Below are 19,688 nucleotides of genomic sequence, written 5' to 3'. Positions count from 1 at the left end.
TGAACAAGGCAGTAGATTATACAAGCTTGGACAGAAAGTTAATAATGACACACATTTTTTTTTTTATGGAATTGTTTAGTACTGTTTTACCATTTGTTTACTGTAAAAAGTGTTTATACTTTCAATGAACAAATTGAAGTCTTGTGAAAGGTTGACAGGATAACTGGCATTAACTGTCAAAATAATTTCAAACTATTGAAGTTAGCTTACAGAATAAACATGTCAATCAACCCATATGATTTTTGCTGTAATATTTTTGTTTTGAAAAGTCACTGTGACTGATAGAAAAGTGATGGTTTTAGCAACATTTTAACCTGTCTGAATGCTAATAATCATTTTGCGTCGGGGGGCGAAGCCCTGAACCCCCCACCAGGACTTTGTCCTGGACCTACCGGGGCCTGCGGCCCCTGGACCCTGGCTACTAGGTTTTTCTGATTTCAAAAGTTGGCAGGTATGTTAGTTAGCCGCTGAAGCAAGCCCTTTAACTGCCGTATATACAGGTAAAAGCCAGTAAATTAGAATATTTTGAAAAACTTGATTTATTTCAGTAATTGCATTCAAAAGGTGTAACTTGTACATTATATTTATTCATTTCACACAGACTGATGCATTCAAATGTTTATTTCATTTAATTTTGATGATTTGAAGTGGCAACAAATGAAAATCCAAAATTCCGTGTGTCACAAAATTAGAATATTACTTAAGGCTAATACAAAAAAGGGATTTTTAGAAATGTTGGCCAACTGAAAAGTATGAAAATGAAAAATATGAGCATGTACAATACTCAATACTTGGTTGGAGCTCCTTTTGCCTCAATTACTGCGTTAATGCGGCGTGGCATGGAGTCGATGAGTTTCTGGCACTGCTCAGGTGTTATGAGAGCCCAGGTTGCTCTGATAGTGGCCTTCAACTCTTCTGCGTTTTTGGGTCTGGCATTCTGCATCTTCCTTTTCACAATACCCCACAGATTTTCTATGGGGCTAAGGTCAGGGGAGTTGGCGGGCCAATTTAGAACAGAAATACCATGGTCCGTAAACCAGGCACGGGTAGATTTTGCGCTGTGTGCAGGCGCCAAGTCCTGTTGGAACTTGAAATCTCCATCTCCATAGAGCAGGTCAGCAGCAGGAAGCATGAAGTGCTCTAAAACTTGCTGGTAGACGGCTGCGTTGACCCTGGATCTCAGGAAACAGAGTGGACCGACACCAGCAGATGACATGGCACCCCAAACCATCACTGATGGTGGAAACTTTACACTAGACTTCAGGCAACGTGGATCCTGTGCCTCTCCTGTCTTCCTCCAGACTCTGGGACCTCGATTTCCAAAGGAAATGCAAAATTTGCATGGTTGGGTGATGGTTTGGGGTGCCATGTCATCTGCTGGTGTCGGTCCACTCTGTTTCCTGAGATCCAGGGTCAACGCAGCCGTCTACCAGCAAGTTTTAGAGCACTTCATGCTTCCTGCTGCTGACCTGCTCTATGGAGATGGAGATTTCAAGTTCCAACAGGACTTGGCGCCTGCACACAGCGCAAAATCTACCCGTGCCTGGTTTACGGACCATGGTATTTCTGTTCTAAATTGGCCCGCCAACTCCCCTGACCTTAGCCCCATAGAAAATCTGTGGGGTATTGTGAAAAGGAAGATGCAGAATGCCAGAGCCAAAAACGCAGAAGAGTTGAAGGCCACTATCAGAGCAACCTGGGCTCTCATAACACCTGAGCAGTGCCAGAAACTCATCGACTCCATGCCACGCCGCATTAACGCAGTAATTGAGGCAAAAGGAGCTCCAACCAAGTATTGAGTATTGTACATGCTCATATTTTTCATTTTCATACTTTTCAGTTGGCCAACATTTCTAAAAATCCCTTTTTTGTATTAGCCTTAAGTAATATTCTAATTTTGTGACACACGGAATTTTGGATTTTCATTTGTTGCCACTTCAAATCATCAAAATTAAATGAAATAAACATTTGAATGCATCAGTCTGTGTGCAATGAATAAATATAATGTACAAGTTACACCTTTTGAATGCAATTACTGAAATAAATCAAGTTTTTCAAAATATTCTAATTTACTGGCTTTTACCTGTATAATTGAACTCCATAAAACAAACAGAATAATAAAAAAAAGACTTACGGTACCATTTGACGTGTCACCACACTTTTTTCAAATTGAAAACCGTCGTACAAGTGTAAAAACAAAATCCCGGACAAAGACACGTCTTTGCTAAACCAAGGCGGTGCGTATCTGCTTCTGTGGGTTTTATTCCACACAAAAGCAAAAAGGCTCACTGTTCTGAGTTCTCAGGAGATATGTGGAAATCTTGAATGTATAATATAGATGTCACGAAAATGTTGGTTGGTTGCGCGCTATAATTGTATATAATTGTATGACGAGAGACTCTACAAGTTCCACTGATAAAGTGATCTTGAGGTGAAATTGAACAGAAGTGTTTATTTGAGCGCTGACAAAAAGCTCTTTTAGGCTGCAGTGACCCGAGACCAAAGTCTTGGAGATTTCATACAAATGCAGCATTTTTAGGGGACAAAAGAATCTTGACTAGATGGTGATATTACAAACAAAAGTAAGCCTGTTCATGATATACAAAAGCCAAAAGCAGTGAAGTTGTCACGTAAATAAAAAGAGAATACAACAAATCCTTTTCAACTTATATTCAATTGAATAGACTGCAAAGACAAGATATTTCATGTTCACACTGACAAACTTTCTTATTATTTGCAAATAATCATGAAGTTAGAATTGAATGGCAGCAACACATTGCAAAAAAGGCATTTTTACTACTGTGTTACATGGCCTTTTCTTTTAACAACACTCAGTAAAGGTTTGGGAACTGAGGAGACACATTTTTGAAGTGGAATTCTTTCCCATTCTTGCTTGATGTACAGCTTAAGTTGTTCAACAGTCTCCCTTCTCATATTTTAGCCTTCACACATTGTCAATGTCTGGACTACAGGCAGGCCAGTCTAGTACCCACACTCTTTTACTATGCTGTTGTAACACCTGGCTTGGCATTGTCTTGCTGAAATAAGCAGGGGCGTCCATGATAACAACATATGTTGCTCCAAAAGCTGTATGTACCTTTCAGCATTAATGGTGCCTTCACCCTAACCCTAACCCTTTTACACTTTGCGCCTAGAACAATCCGGATGGTTCTTTTCTGGGTTTTTTCCGCCCACAGTTTCCAATAACAATTCCTCAACTTTCTCAGTCTTTTTTGCCATTTGTGCCAGCTTTTTTGAAACATGCTACAGGCATCAATTTTTATTTTTTTACCATTATTATTTTTACCACTGTGTTACATGGCCTTTCCTTTTAACAACACTCCGTAAAGGTTTGGGAACTGAGGAGACACATTTTTGAAGTGGAATTCTTTCCCATTCTTGCTTGATGTACAGCTTAAGTTGTTCAACAGTCTCCCTTCTCATATTTTAGCCTTCACACATTTGCAATGTCTGGACTACAGGCAGGCCAGTCTAGTACCCGCACTCTTTTACTATGAAGCCACACTGTTGTAACACCTGGCTTGGCATTGTCTTGCTGAAATAAGCAGGGGCGTCCATGGTAACATATGTTGAAAAGCTGTATGTACCTTTCAGCATTAATGGTGCCTTCACAGATGTGTAAGTTACCCATGTCTTGGCCACTAATACACCCCCATACCATCACACATGCTGCCTTTTACACTTTCACCCTAGAACAGTCTGGATGGTTCTTTTCCTCTATGGTCCACAATTTCCAAAAACTATTTGGAATGTGAGCAGCACGGTGGAAGAGGGGTTAGTGCATCTGCCTCATAATACGAAGGTCCTGAGTAGTCCTGGGTTCAATCCCGGGCTCGGGATCTTTCTGTGTGGAGTTTGCATGTTCTCCCCGTGACTGCGTGGGTTCCCTCCGGGTACTCCGGCTTCCTAACACCTCCAAAGACATGCACCTGGGGATAAGTTGATTGGCAACACTAAATTGGCCCTAGTGTGTGAATGTGAGTGTGAATGTTGTCTGTCTATCTGTGTTGGCCCTGCGATGAGGTGGCGACTTGTCCAGGGTGTACCCCGCCTTCCGCCCGATTGTAGCTGAGATAGGCTCCAACGCCCCCCGCGACCCCAAATGGAATAAGCGGTAGAAAATGGATGGATGGATATTTGGAATGTGGACTGTCACGTTCAAACACAGAGGACATCTATTAAACAAGACAAAAGGCAAGGAATCAAACAGAGACAGAATTCAATTTGGACTCAATATTGAGGAGAGACATGGCCACTGCACTCTCTGTACAGTCCTGCACCACGCTCTGACGAAGAAGGTTTTCGTCTCCTCATTTATTCAGATGTTCAATGTTCACGCACCAACACATGTCACAGCAGGAATGGGAAGTATGTAAAACAGTCATTGTTTTCGGTCGCTTTGAAGTCCAAGAAGTGGGATTTCTCGGGCTTGGGCTCTTCCTGGATCCAGCTGGGGCAGGTGTTAGAGGACAATGGATAACCCCTCCCGTCTCCTGACCACAGCAACTTCAAGAGGGCAGCGGGTCGTAAATAGCGTTGACCTCGGCTACCAAATAGTTGGAAGAGAGTTTGTGAAATACTTCAGAGAGAGTTCGTTTAACACTTCAAAGAGAGTTCCTCTGGAAGTTGAGCAGATCCTGCCATCTGTCTGTGTTGAAATCACAGTGGCGTTTCACGAGCCTTCTTCCTCTTGTTAGGCCTCGAAAGACAGCATTCATAATACAACGTTTCTTTTGTGATAACTTACAAACAATTATTCCAACAGGACTCGTCAGACCACAGAACACTTTTCCGTTTTGCATCAGTCCATCTTAGATGAGCTCGGGCCCAGCGAAGCGTTTCCGGGTGTTGTTGATAAATGGCTTTGGCTTTGCATAGTAGAGTTTTAACTCGCACTTACAGATGTATAGACCAACTGTAGTTACTGACAGTGGTTTTCTGAAGTGTTCCTGAGCCCGTGTGGTGATATCCTTTACACACCGATGTCGCTTTTTTGATGCAGTACCGCCTGAGGGATCCAACGACGTGCCAACTTCACTGGTTTTGGGTTTTGTATATAAAGAGTGTCATCACCACAAAGTTAATGAAGCCTTCCATTTCCTCCAGTAAGAGAGATTGCGCCCAAGATAGGCCCCTCCCCCTCCCCCCCGACTGCTAAGCACTTATCTGCAGCTACACACACTTCACTGCTGCTCATCCTAATCTGCTCTTCAAAACAGTTCTGTTGGGTTTGATAATCTGCATGGTGCCGGAAGCGGAGGATGTTTCTAGCACAAGTTGTGGTGAACACATTGGCCCTGCTGCTCTCTGTTCCCAAACAACTGGTCATGACATTCAGTATCAGACACATTTCCCTTTTGGAGGAAGTATCGCTCGCCAGCTTTTCTTGACTTATTTCCTCTTGCCCGAGAGTAACCTCTTGCGTCTGCTAAAAACTTGTTTAATTGGCCGAAGGACAGACGTGACCCTTCATGGTCTCTGAAATAGAAATCAAACTTATGTAAGTTTGGTTGACTTCCCAGAAATGAAGACTGCAGTTGAGTAGACGTATTGTATACTTTAGAGATTCAGCCCAATAATCAGCACCGATATTTGCCATTTAGACCAACAGTATATCAATATCAGCTTTTATTATTGGTATTGGCCTTTTTGTTTTTTTTCCAACTTCAACAGAACTACATCAGCAGATACAATATATACACTAGTGATGGGTTGATGAGGCGTCATGAAGCGTTTCGACACATTGCAAAACTGTATTGATACTGTGTCGATACTGTGTCACTAAATACTGACATCTGCTGGACATTAAAAATCCCTACAGGCAACCTATGGACCGACTCAACTGACACTGATTTGATGCCCTAGTACAGGGGTCACCAACCTTTTTGAAACCAAAAACTACTTCTTGGGTACTGATTAATGCCAAGGGCTACCACTTTGATACACACTTAAATAAATAAATATATTGTCATTTGTAAGTTACACGTAAGTGTGATTTAAACAAGAATCGCTAAATAAATACATTTATATATATAAAAAAATGGGTATTTCTGTCTGTCATTCCGTCGTACATTTTTTTTTCCTTTTACGGAAGGTTTTTTGTAGAGAATAAATGATGAAAAAAAACACTTAATTGAACGGTTTAAAAGAGGAGAAAACACGAAAAAAATTAAAATAAAATTTTGAAACATAGTTTATCTTCAATTTTGACTCTTTAAAATTCAAAATTCAACCGACAAAAAGAAGAGAAAAACTAGCTTATTTGAATCTTTTTGAAAAAATAAAAAAAATAATTTGTGGAACATCATTAGTAATTTTTCCTGATTAAGATACATTTTAGAATTTTGATGACATGTTTTAAATTGGTTAAAATCCAATCTGCACTTTGTTAGAATATTTAACAAATATATATTTCTAACAAAAACATCAGTATTTCTTCTAGATTTTCCAGAACAAAAATTTTAAAAGAAATTCAAAATACTTTGAAATAAGATTTAAATTTGATTCTACAGATTTTCTAGACTTGCCAGAATAATGTTTTTGAATTTTAATCATAGTAAGTTTGAAGAAATATTTCACAAATATTCTTCGTCGAAAAAACAGAAGCTAAAATATTTATTATTCTTTACAATAAAAAAATTAAAAAATTACTTGAACATTGATTTAAATTGTCAGGAAAGAAGAGGAAGAAATGTAAAAGGTATATTTTGTTTAAAAATCCTAAAATCATTTTTAAGGTTGTATTTTTTCTCTAAAATTGTATTTCTAAAAGTAATAAGAAGCAAAGTAAAAAATAAATGAATTTATTTAAACAAGTGAAGACCCATCCATCCATCCATTCTCTACCGCTTATTCCAAGTGAAGACCAAGTCTTTAAAATATTTTCTTGGATTTTCAAATTCTATTTGAGTTTTGTCTCTTTTAGAATTAAAAATGTCGAGCAAAGCGAGACCAGCTTGCCAGTAAATAAATAACATTTAAAAAATAAAGGCAGCTCACTGGTAAGTGCTGCTATTTGAGCTATTTTTAGAACAGGCCAGCGGGCGACTGATCTGGTGCTTACGGGCGACCTGGTGCCCGCGGGCACCGCGTTGGTGACCCCTGCCCTAGTATATACAATAATATAAACCAAGTCATTGTATTTCATTTAGGATTATTTCATATCTTCATTTAAATAAAAATATACTTTTATCTTTTTTAGATACAGTCAATAAATAATGTGAACATGTATCATAACATGGAAATCTAAGAGAACGTGTTGTGGATGATTGTGGACTGGGAATTTTTTTTTTTAATTTTATTTTTTTACACATTTTTATAAAAAAAAAAAAAAAAAAGAAAGTTTTTCCGACGTTTTACATTTTAGATGATTTCTCTTCTTAGTTATTATTTCACCGGCTGTAGAAAAGAGCCGCTCACAGGGCACAGAGGAGGCGTCAGTGCGACACAGTTGGCGTATCGGTCACGTGACCAAAACAGCTCATGATCGGTCACGTGACTTTCTAAAAGCGGTACGTGCACCGACACAGGGTTTTGCTCTATGAGCTCGACGCATGCGCCGATGCATCGGTGTTGCCGGACCCATCACTACTATACACATATGATACTACATCAGCAGATACAATATATACACATATGATACTACATCAGCAGATACAACATATACACATATGATACTACATCAGCAGATACAATATATACACATATGATACTACATCAGCAGATACAACATATACACATATGATAATACATCAGCAGATACAATATATACACATATGATACTACATCAGCAGATACAATATATACACATATGATACTACATCAGCAGATACAATATATACACATATGATACCAGTATTTAATATAATAAAAAGATATTGGTGAAGTAGATGGTAATAAGTAGGGCTGTGAATCTTTGGGCACCCTATGATTGGATTGAATTGAGTTTGAGTTGAGTTTTTCCTTGTCCGGTCACCTTTCTTCAAACATTATCTCCTCTGAGCGTGTTTGTTGTTTCGGCTTCAAACTAACACAGGAGAGAGATTGAACCCTTTTGATTAAAAGTTATCGAAAGAGTTTTAATACCGGCTCCAGTTTTGATTTTATGACCCTTCAAAGAGCCGCTGCGCTGATGCTGCTGTTTTTTCAAGAAGGCTGCTTAAAAGCAGGAAGCACCAGCGTGCCCACACAATGCAGACAAGGTAGGTACACTACACAAAAGTATTGGGACAATTCAAACTAAAAGTAGACAAAAGTATTGGGACACTTATGACGAAAACTGAACAAAAGTATTGGGACACTTAGGACTAGCACCTGCCAAATATGCGGGCCTGACCAATGCTGCTTGCAGCTTTAATTTTACTGTTATATTTTTATTCTCATTGTTGCTTTAAAAAAAAAAAAAAAAGTCTTATTCTATTGTAATATTTTTCTATTTTGTTTCCATTTATACTCCCATTATTTACTTTCTACTTTTTTTAAATTCGATCTCAATTCTGTACACTGCTGCTGGAATTTTAATTTTCCTGAAGGAATCAATAAAGTACTATCTATCTATCTACATTAAAACGTAGCTCGCCTGCAGAAAAAGTGTGGCCACCCCTGCTTTATTTGGAATTCCCCCCCACCTCCTATACTTAGAAAGGAGAACAGCAAGCCAAGAACCCTGACCTACATCTCTGCACATAATATCTGCCATGAAGGCATGACCGTGACCCTAACACAGACTAGTCCACAATGCTGCTGATACTAAACTATTATTAGCCGTGTCCTGAAAACACACACACACACACACACACACACACACACACACACACACACACACACACACACACACACACACACACACACACACAGTAGTGTAGTCTATGACACACTCCTCCCAAAAGAATGGAGTCATACTAGTTGACAAGCTTTCCGTTGGCTCCTCGGAGTGTGATTGCATTGACTGTGAAAGAATACTGAGACAAAGAAGAGTGCATGGAGTTCTTTCAGTGAACTTTGTGGCTTTTATTTCTGTGGCAGTACTACCTTTAGTTCATTTAAATCTGGGCTGTCAAACTTGTTTTCATTGCAGTTATGGCCACTCCTAAGGATTTGATGATGACATTTTTTGACCTACAAATAGATGGAAAACGTACTTGGTTATGAGTTCTAAGTCAGCGGGACAAGCATTTTATTCCAACAAAAAGTGTTTGGAATATATGTTAATAGGTTGTGTTCAGCCTTCCCTCCAACAAAGTGGCGTCCACCAAACCTACATGGCTGTTATTAGAGGTGGGGGAAATAATCCATTTTTAGACGCATTGCAATTTGGACGATTATAGAATGGATTAGTAAACGCCAATAATCAATAATCGATGTATTTCCTGTATGTGTCTGACTGCAGCGAGCCACCTTGCCTAGAGCCGACCAGCTCCTTAACTATCCGTCACTTCTGGCCAAGTTTTGCCCACATTTTCATTGATTTAATAAATGTGGGGGTTAATTTAAATGTTTCTTATTACAAATGAATACATACCCCACCACCAAATCCAACGCCCTCGACGCAAATCCCATAGGGGTGATGGAAAGATGGGCAGCGCCTGAGAGCTGCGGCCTGCCACCATGGCCCCCCCACTCCCTCCCCTCTGTTGCTAGATATCTGGAGATGTATGTTGTAATATGTATATGTGCTTTGCTATGGAGGTTTTTTGCCACTCCCTAGGAGCCCAGTCTAGATTGTATTTTTTTACTCGTCCTTCCCCAGCGTTGACCTTTTTCCCATCTTTTACTGGGCGCCTTGTGGCATACTTGCCAACCTTGAGACCTACAATTTCGGGAGGTGGCGGGTGGGGAAGGGGGGCGTGGTGGTGGGGGGTGTGGTTAAGATGGGAGGAGTATATTTACAGCTAGAATTCACCAAGTCAAGTATTTCATATATATATATATATATATATATATATATATATATATATATATGTCTTAATAAGGTTATCCAAAAAATAGTGCTCGATACCGTAGTAGAGCGCAATATATGTATGTGTGGGAAAAAAAATCACAAGACTATTTCATCTCTGTCCATTCTGTAGAAGTTTGTGGTTTTATCGGCAGCTATGATGAGGTTGTTTACTTTCTTGATGCGCTCCTTGTCATTTTTCAGCTTGGTGAGGAGTGGGTTGCGGATTGGCTTGAATTTGACTGATTGTATCATTTTGAGCATGTCGTTCTCAAAATCCTTTAGTTCCTCAACTGTGGGTGGGTTCTTGGTAGATTTGAATCCGTAAATTTTCTTTTGCGTTCCTTTTGTTTCAGGGTGGAGGAAAAAATATGCTTTCCACCGCATCCTTCTTAGGAAGTGTTCCGTCTTTTCTATGAGCCTTAGCTTGTAGTCATTCTGCGCGGGTATGGGAATGTTCTTCGTGGAGTAGTCGATGTTGAATTTTTCCATTTCTGATCGTCGTACAGTGCTCAACAAATGTCAATTTGGAGCGGAGTATATGTCTTAATAAGGTTATCCAAAAAATAGTGCTCGATACCGTAGTAGAGCGCAATATATGTATGTGTGGGGAAAAAAATCACAAGACTATTTCATCTCTAATAAGAATATAACAAGAGAAACTAGTACCAAGTGGAGGTGATCTACCTCATTCATATACATCATATTTATTTATTATTTATTTATTTTACAAGCATGTTTAACATTCCTTTCTTTCATGAAGACAAGAATATAAGTTGGTATGATTGTGATGATTGGAATCAGACAGTAGTGATGATAACCTCCACATTTTACAATGGAGGAGAAAAAAAGTCCTTCTTTCTGTCCAATACCACATGAAAGTTTGTCCAGCTTCCATACTCCTTTTTATGCACTTTACGAGAAATACAAACTCGGTAGCTTGCTAGCTTATGCGCGCTAGCATTCTGAGACTCTTACTTTGTTAGCGCAGGCAGGATGAAGCAGGGCTTTTATTGTGAAGACAGGTCTTTAGAGTTTTGACGGCAGGTCTGTTGAAATAAAAAGTGTTTCTGGCCTTACTGTCGGTCGTTTTTTCTTAATAATGATCTGGCAGCAGCCAGCGTCATCTCACAAGACCCTCGGGTGCCGTGAATGTCAATCAAGTCACGTCTTGGTGGTGATTGATGATCGCTCATTTTTAGGTCTATTTTTTGGAACGTCTGGCTGGCGATGGACTGACACACCCTCCACCATCCACCGCTAGCCGGCCATCCACGTAATCATGTAAAGCAGACCTGGGCAAGTTAAGCTTTTCAGTCTGGCCCGCCAGGCATTCCCAAATAATTTTTTTATACCTTAAAGATGTAAAGTGTAGCTGCCATAATGATGTTTTCTAATGACCGTAAGTCTTCAACTATACCAGGGGTCGGCAACCCGCGGCTCTAGAGCCGCATGCGGCTCTTTAGCGCCGCCCTAGTGGCTCTCTGCAGCTTTTTAAAAAATGTATGAAAAATGGAAAAAGATGAGGGGGGAAAAAATTATTTTTTGTTTTAATATGGTTTCTGTAGGAGGACAAACATGACACAAACCTCCCTAATTGTTATAAAGCACACTGTTTATATTAAACATGCTTCACTGATTCCAGTATTTGGCGAGCGCCGTTTTGTCCTACTAATTTTGGCGGTCCTTGAACTCACCGTAGTTTGTTTACATGTATAACTTCTGCGACTTTCTAGGACGTGTTTTATGCCACTTCTTTTTCTGTCTCATTTTGTCCACCAAACTTTTAAGGTTGTGCATGAAAGGTGAGTTTTGTTGATGTTATTGACTTGTGTGGAGTGCTAATCAGACATATTTGGTGACTGCAAGCTAATCGATGCTAACATGCTATTTAGGCTAGCTATATGTACATATTGCATCATTATGCGTCATTTGTAGCTATATTTGAGCTCATTTACTTTCCTTTAAGTCCTCTTAATTCAATTTTTTTATCTCATGACACACTATCCGTATGTAATATGGCTTTTAATTTTTTTAATTTTTGCAGCTCCAGACAGATTTGTTTTTGTATTTTTGGTCCAATATGGCTCTTTCAACATTTTGGGTTGCCGACCCCTGAACTATACTAAGTATTTCCATGGTTGGAATCTGTGCTTTTGCATGATATTTTAGTGACTAGCGTTGTCCTGATACCAATATTATTTTGATACTTTTCGGTAGTTTTCTAAATAAAGGGGACCAGAAAAAATTGCATTATTGGCATTATTTTAACAAAAAATCTTAGGGTGCGGCGGACCGGTACTTTTCAGAGGCGGTATGGTACCGAATATGATTCATTAGTATTGCAGTACTATACTAATACCTGTATACCGAACAACCCTTCTAGTTACTATGGTAATCTACGTCACAGCAGGTCAGACGAGGCACCAAGCAGTGTGGGTGTGGCTTGATTGTGAAATATGTCGATTGAGAGTGGGTGTGACGTTCATATGTTCTCAATATTCAGGTTTTTATCATTCATAGAAACATTTAAAATTCCATTCCGTTTTTAAGGCGGTCTGTCATAGCATTTTTAGCATTCAATCAGACTTTATTGTGAGGTTTTGTATTGGTTTTCCTAAAAAATAGATATACCGGCCCCCAGACACTAAATTTGGCCCCTGAATCAAAATAATTGCCCAGGCCTGATCTAAAGAGTAGTTGTACGGAGAGTAAAAAAAAGAGCACCTAACAGCACACAGCTGGGAGGCCTTAGAGCTTTAAACAAGTGTAAAAACTTATTGGGGTGTTACCATTTAGTGTCAATTGTACGGAATATGTACTGTACTGTGCAATCTACTAATAAAAGTCTCAATCAATCAATCAATCAATCAATCAAGCCATCTGGGAGATTGCTACATATCAGTGAGGTGCGGTGAGGTTGATGGCTGGTGAGGCACTGACTTCATCACAGTCAGATTTACAAACATATGAACCCTAAAGAGTATCTTATTCACCATTTGATTGGCAGCAGTTAACGGGTTATGTTTAAAAGCTCATACCAGCATTCTTCCCTGCTTGGCACTCAGCATCAAGGCTTGGAATTGGGGGTTAAATCACCAAAAATGATTCCCGGGCGCGGCGCCACTGCTGCCCACTGCTCCCCTCACCTCCCAGGGGGTGATCAAGGGGATGGGTCAAATGCAGAGGACAAATTTCATCACACCTAGTGTGTGTGTGACAATCATTGGTACTTTAACTTAACTTTAACTTTACACATACAAACTGTAGCACACAAAAAAGCACATTTAATTAAAAAAAACGTTATTATGGTCTTACTTTTACTTATAAAATAAGTCCATGAGCCGCTGTTGTGCTGGATTAACGCACCCCCTGACGAGAGTGTTATATCAACTAAAGCCCTCACTTCAACTTTCCACGTGCAAGATTGAATCTATTTAAAAAAGTGTAACCGAGGGTTTATAAATGTGGCCTATACTGTATGAAACTACAAAATAACAAACACGGAGGCTCCAGTTTACACGAGGACCACTTTATTTACCTTCTTTCAAAAACTTCCGCTCCACTCCAACGTGTCATCACTTCCGCTCTTAGCGCCTTCAAAATAAGAGCTCAAGGCATATACTGTATAACAGCGCATAACAGGAACTTAACATCACAAAGAGGAAAGCCCATAAAAATATGTTACAAAAGTTATTTAATAAGAAGCCAAAAAGTGCAGAAACAATAATGTTCGTGTTGGAGGAGTTGTGAATTAGGTACACCTGCAGTCTGCAGGTGTACCTAATGTTGTGGCCCTGCAGTCATTCACAACTCCTCCAACACCAACATTATTGTTTTTGCACTTTTTGGCTTCTTTTGAAATAACTTTTTTAAATAGATTCAATCTTGCACGTGGAAAGTTTAAGTGTGGGCTTTAGTTGATATAACAGTTCTACGGCGGGGGTGCAGGAGGCGAGCCTCAGCCAGTGCGTCTTTTGCAGCCGTTTTATGATCGCTCAGCACAAGAAATACGTTACACACATACAGTTGTTGACAAAATACACTGTACATTATATACCTCAGCTAACTAAACTATGGAAATGTATAATATAATTCATATAGCAATACAGTCTCACTGCACAGCAGGCCAGCAGTTAGCCGAGTCATTGCGCAATCCATGTTGAGGCACTGAGTGACGTGCCTCAACTGGCTGCTGTTCACCGCACCGTCTCTTCTCAGTATTTGAACGGCAAATGTGAAAATTCAGCGATTTTGAATAAAAATAATCTAAAACTGGTGAAGTTAAATGGAAAATAACTTTATAGTATAATCACTGGATACATATAACAATTTAATATATATTTTTTTCTTTTTACATTTTTTTTCTTTCCATGATGGCAGGTGAGGCCCTGCCTCACCTGCCTCTAGTGACTGCACGTCACTGCTACATAGTCAACTTGAAACATTGCGTGGCATTGTGAGGCACTTTAGGCAACTCCGATCCAGACTGTACACACCCTTCTTTCTCAGCCTTATCTCTGCTTGTGGCAGGTGTGAAAACCCACGTGTGTTCAAGCTGGGCCTGATCTCAGGGATCTGGTGGGCGCTGGCTCTGCTCTGCTGGATCAGCGACAAGATTTTCTGTGAAATGTGGTCGTCGGTCAACTTTCCCTACCTGCACTGTGCTTGGTAAGCTCACACTCAACCAACAAGCACGCGAGGGATGAGCATCATAATCAAAGAATTCTAATCAGTTAGGCCATTTCATTGTTGCTTCAATGAAGACACAAATGAAAGTGAGCAGAAGTTCAGAAAGTTAAAAAAAAAAAACAATAACATGCTGGAAGCTGGTGGTAAACAGAGAGCAAATAGAGGGCAGCAAGCAATAACAAAAGACAACAGAACCTGCTTCCAGAACCTGTGGATAGACAGACAGAGGGGACACAAGCAGCACTAACTTGTCCAGCTTCATTTAAGAGGGGACATATGAGAGAGAAAATAGAGAATAACACAATTCAACAGCAGCTACAACAATATTGCTTAGTATTGCTTGGTTCAGCTTAGTTTAAGAGGGGACAACACAAATGGAGATTAAAAGCATTAAAAACAATAGTAGCATTGCCTTCTAGTGCTTGGTTTAGTTCAAGAGGGGACATCAAAATGGAGATTACAAACAAGCAACAGGATTAACAACATTGCCTCTTGGTTTAAACAGTGGATATAAACAGAGAGAGAAAATCAATGAACAACATTAGTAGCATTGCCTTCTAATGCTTGCTTTGAATTAGGAGGGGATGACAAAAATTGAGATTTAAAATAATAAAACAACAAGCAACAGCAATAACAACATTGCCTCTTGGTTTAAACAGTGAGCATATATAAATAGAGAATAAAGTCCAATGAGTAACAATAGTAGCATTGCCTTCTAATGCTTGGTTGAGTTTAGTTTAAGAGGGGACAACAAAATGGAGATTAAAAACAAGCAACAGCAATAACAACATTGCCTCTTGGTTTAAACAAAATTGAGAGAGAAAAAGTCAATGAACAACAATAGTAGCATTGCCTTCTAATGCTTGGTTGGAATTAGGAGGGGACAACAAAAATGGAGATTAAACTAATAAAACAACAAGCAACAGCAATAACAACATTGCCTCTTGGTTTAAACAGTGAGCATATATAAATAGAGAGAAAAAATCAATGAACAACAAGAGTAGCATTGCCTTCTAATGCTTGGTTTAAGAGGGGACAACAAAAATAAATAGAGATTATAAACAAGCAACAGGATTAAAAACATTTCCTCTTGGTTTAAACAGTGGACATATATAAATAGAGAACACAATTCAATGAACAACAAGAGTAGCATTGCCTTCTAATGCTTGATTTGAATTAGGAGGGGACAACAAAAATGGAGATTAAAATAATAAAACAACAAGCAACAGCAATAACAACATTACCTCTTGGTTTAAACAGTGAGCATATATAAATAGAGAATAAAATCCAATGAGTAACATATAGTAGCATTGCCTTCTAATGCTTGGTTGAGTTTAGTTTAAGAGGGGACAACAAAATGGAGATTAAAAACAAGCGACAGCAATAACAACATTGCCTCTTGGTTTAAACAGTGGACAGATATAAATAGAGAGAGAAATTCAATGAACAACATTAGTAGCATTGCCTTCTAATGCTTGGTTTGAATTAGGAGGGGACAACAAAAATGGAGATTAAAATAATAAAACAACAAGCAACAGCAATAACATTGCCTCTTGGTTTAAACAGTGAGCATATATAAATAGAGAATAAAGTCCAATGAGTAACAATAGTAGCATTGCCTTCTAATGCTTGTTGAGTTGAGTTTAAGAGGGGACAACAAAAATAAATGGAGATTAAAAACAAGCAACAGCGATAACAACATTGCCTCTTGGTTTAAACAAAATAGAGAGAGAAAAAAATCAATAAACAGCAATAGTAGCATTGCCTTCTAATGCTTGCTTTGAATTAGGAGGGGACAACAAAAATGGAGATTAAAATAATAAAACAACAAGCAACAAGAATAACAACATTGCCTCTTGGTTTAAACAGTGGGCATGTATAAATAGAGAGAAAAATCAATGAACAACAAGAGTAGCATTGCCTTCTAATGCTTGGTTGAGTTTAGTTTAAGAGGGGACATCAAAATGGAGATTAAAAACATGCAACAGGATTAACAACATTGCCTCTTGGTTTAAACAGTGGATATATATATATATATAAATAGAGAACTCAATTCAATGAAAACAATTAGTAGCATTGCCTTCTAATGCTTGCTTTGAATTAGGAGGGGACAACAAAAATGGAGATCAGAATAATAAAACAACAAGCAACAGCAATAACAACATTGCCTCTTGGTTTAAACAGTGAGCATATATAAATAGAGAATAAAGTCCAATGAGTAACAATAGTAGCATTGCCTTCTAATGCTTGGTTGAGTTGAGTTCAAGAGGGGACAATTAACAACAAACAACAGCAATAACAATATTGCCTCTTGGTTTAAACAGTGGATATATATAAATAGAGAGAGAAATTCAATGAACAACAAGAGTAACATTGCCTTCTAATGCTTGGTTGAGTTTAGTTTAAGAGGGGACAATTAACAACAAGCAACAGCAATAACAACATTGCCTCTTGGTTTAAACAATGGACAGATATAAATAGAGAGAGAAATTCAATGAACAACATTGCTTGGTTTAAGAGGGGACAGAGAGCAACTGGACATTTCCCAAAGGAGGGCAGAAAGCAAAAGTTCAAGAGAATAAGTCCGACTGCTTTGTTAAGTTCTGCTTCTTAGTCATGTGACCACACCAAATGTCATCCCCAGCATGAGTTTGAAGCGTGCTGACTTTGTGTTTCCTGTCACTGTGGAGGCACATCCTCATCTGTCTGGCCTCCTACTTGGGCTGCGTGTGCTTCGCCTACTTCGACGTGGCCTACGAGGCCCCCGAGCGAGGCCCCGTCATCATGTTCTGGCCCAACGAGAAGTGGGCCTTCATCGGCGTCCCTTACGTCTCCTTCCTCTTCGTGCACAAGAAGTCGACTATCAAGGTGACTTAAGGTCGCCCCCCCCACCCACCATTTTCTCCGCACTTTAAGGTGGATCACCAGACGGCCATTGGATGACACAGGTGGTCTTTATTACTCAGCAGTGCTTCTGCCAGCAACATGTGCCACTCGCCATGTGGCGCTCCTACCACGCATGGAAGTATTATGCATTTGATGCTTGACCTCAGTATTCCACTGCCTTTACATCTCCTGGGTGCATCAAACCAGCATCAGTGACAACACTCTGAATGCTATTGGGATTGTTTGCAAACATATTCTTCTACTTTATGAATAATATTAGAGAACCATGAATGAAGAGCCATGTAACCAACATTGAATGTACTGAAGGTTCATAGATTTGCTTTTAGTGACAAATAGCAGACAACATTTCAGGTCACTTTTTGTTTTTTATTATTTCTTAAGCTAGAAGTAACTTTCTAATCCTCTTTTTTTTTTGTTTGATCTTGTGTTTGATTTATTGATCATGCCATGTTCTCTAGGGTGCATTCAGTATTTTAGATGGTATACTTACAACAAGTACGGCACATGTGTATGTAAAGCCAAAATCCAACTGGATACTAAAGTTAAGAAAGGTGCACAATCCTCCTATGCACATGGTTCATGCCAGGGATGCCCACATTTGGCCCGTTGGCACATATTTATACCAGCCGTCTTTCAAGCTGCACAATCATGGACGGCAGGTCCGCCAGCCTACACTGTAAAAAAAAAAAAAAAAGTCAGCAGATTTTACTGTAAAAAAAAACAAACAACAACTGGCAGCTCAGTTGCCAGAAGTTTGAGGTAAAAAAAATCATCATTTTGCAATTTTAAAAACAGCAAACTTACATTTTACGGTAAAAAAAAGTAGCAGCTCAGTCGCCAGAATTTTGCAGTAAATATAAAAGTGGTACTATTTATTTTTATTAATTTAAAAAAAAAAATTTTTTATTAAATCAACATAGAAAAAAAACACACGATACACTTTCAACTAGTGCATCAACCCACTATTTACTACTTACTATTTATTTAAGTCATAGTGATGCAGTGTAAAAAAAAAAATGGCCATAGATTTTTACGGTAAAAAACAAACTGGCAGCTCAGTCAGCAGAATTGAACATAAAAACAAAACAGTTGTTCCAGCTACAGTCATTTGGTGTAAAAACACCAACAAATGTAAGGTCAAACTCCGGTGACTGAGCTGCCAGTTTTTTTAATTTATTTTTAATTTCTATTAATCAATCCAACAAAATAATAGACAATAATACTGTCACGTTCAAACACTGAGGACATCTATTAAACAAGACAAAAGGCAAGGAATCAAACAGAGACAGAATTCAATTTGGACTCAATTGGTGAGAGACATGCGTCAACCTGTAACCTCTTACAGTGTCTTAGCACGCTCTGACGAAGAAGGTCTTCGTCTCCTCTTTTAATTCAGATGTTCCATGTTCACGCACCAACATATGTCACAGCAGGAATTGGGAGGTATTAAAAAGAGTCATTGTTTTCGGTCGCTTTGAAGTCCAAGAAGGGTATTTCTCGGGCTTGGGCTCTTCCTGGATCCAGCTGGGGCAGGTGTTAGAGGACAATGGATAACCCCTCCCGTCTCCTGACCACAGCAACTTCAAGAGGGCAGCGGGTCGTAAATAGCGTTGACCAAATAGTTGGAAGAGAGTTTGTGAATTACTTCAAAGAGAGTTCGTTTAACACTTCAAAGAGAGTTCCTCCAGGAGTTGAGCACATCCTGCCATCTGTCCGTGCTGAAATCACAGTGGCGTTTCACGAGCCTTCATCCTCTTGTTAGGCCTCGAAATACAGCATTCATAATACAACATTTCTTTTGTGATAACTTACAAACAAATATTCCAACAAAGACAAAAGGCAAGGAATCAAACAGAGACAGAATTCAATTTGGACTCAATATTGAGGAGAGACATGGCCACTGCACTCTCTGTACAGTCCTGCACCACGCTCTGACGAAGAAGGTTTTTGTCTCCTCTTTTAATTCAGATGTTCAATGTTCACGCACCAACACATGTCACAGCAGGAATGGGGAGTATGTAAAACAGTCATTGTTTTCGGTCGCTTTGAAGACCAAGAAGTGGGATTTCTCGGGCTTGGGCTCTTCCTGGATCCAGCTGGGGCAGGTGTTGGAGGACAATGGATAACCCTC

General features: G+C 39.3%; 1 protein-coding gene across 1 annotated transcript in view; it reads left to right on the top strand.

Annotated features, from left to right (window-relative positions):
• Positions 1–18,439, top strand: part of acer2 (alkaline ceramidase 2) — a 54,122-nt gene extending 35,683 nt beyond the window's left edge. The window contains exons 5-6 of the mRNA XM_061923098.2: positions 14,492–14,629; positions 17,341–18,439. Coding sequence (XP_061779082.1) covers positions 14,492–14,629; positions 17,341–17,527 — 325 coding nt within the window. The 3' untranslated portion in view covers positions 17,528–18,439. The remainder of the gene's footprint in view (positions 1–14,491; positions 14,630–17,340) is intronic.
• The last annotated feature ends 1,249 nt before the right edge of the window (positions 18,440–19,688 follow it).

The sequence above is a fragment of the Nerophis lumbriciformis genome, linkage group LG27, assembly GCF_033978685.3.
Source record: "Nerophis lumbriciformis linkage group LG27, RoL_Nlum_v2.1, whole genome shotgun sequence".
Taxonomy (NCBI): domain Eukaryota; kingdom Metazoa; phylum Chordata; class Actinopteri; order Syngnathiformes; family Syngnathidae; genus Nerophis; species Nerophis lumbriciformis.
The sequence above is the reverse complement of the archived record's forward strand: the minus strand, read 5'-3'. Positions and strand labels throughout refer to the sequence as shown.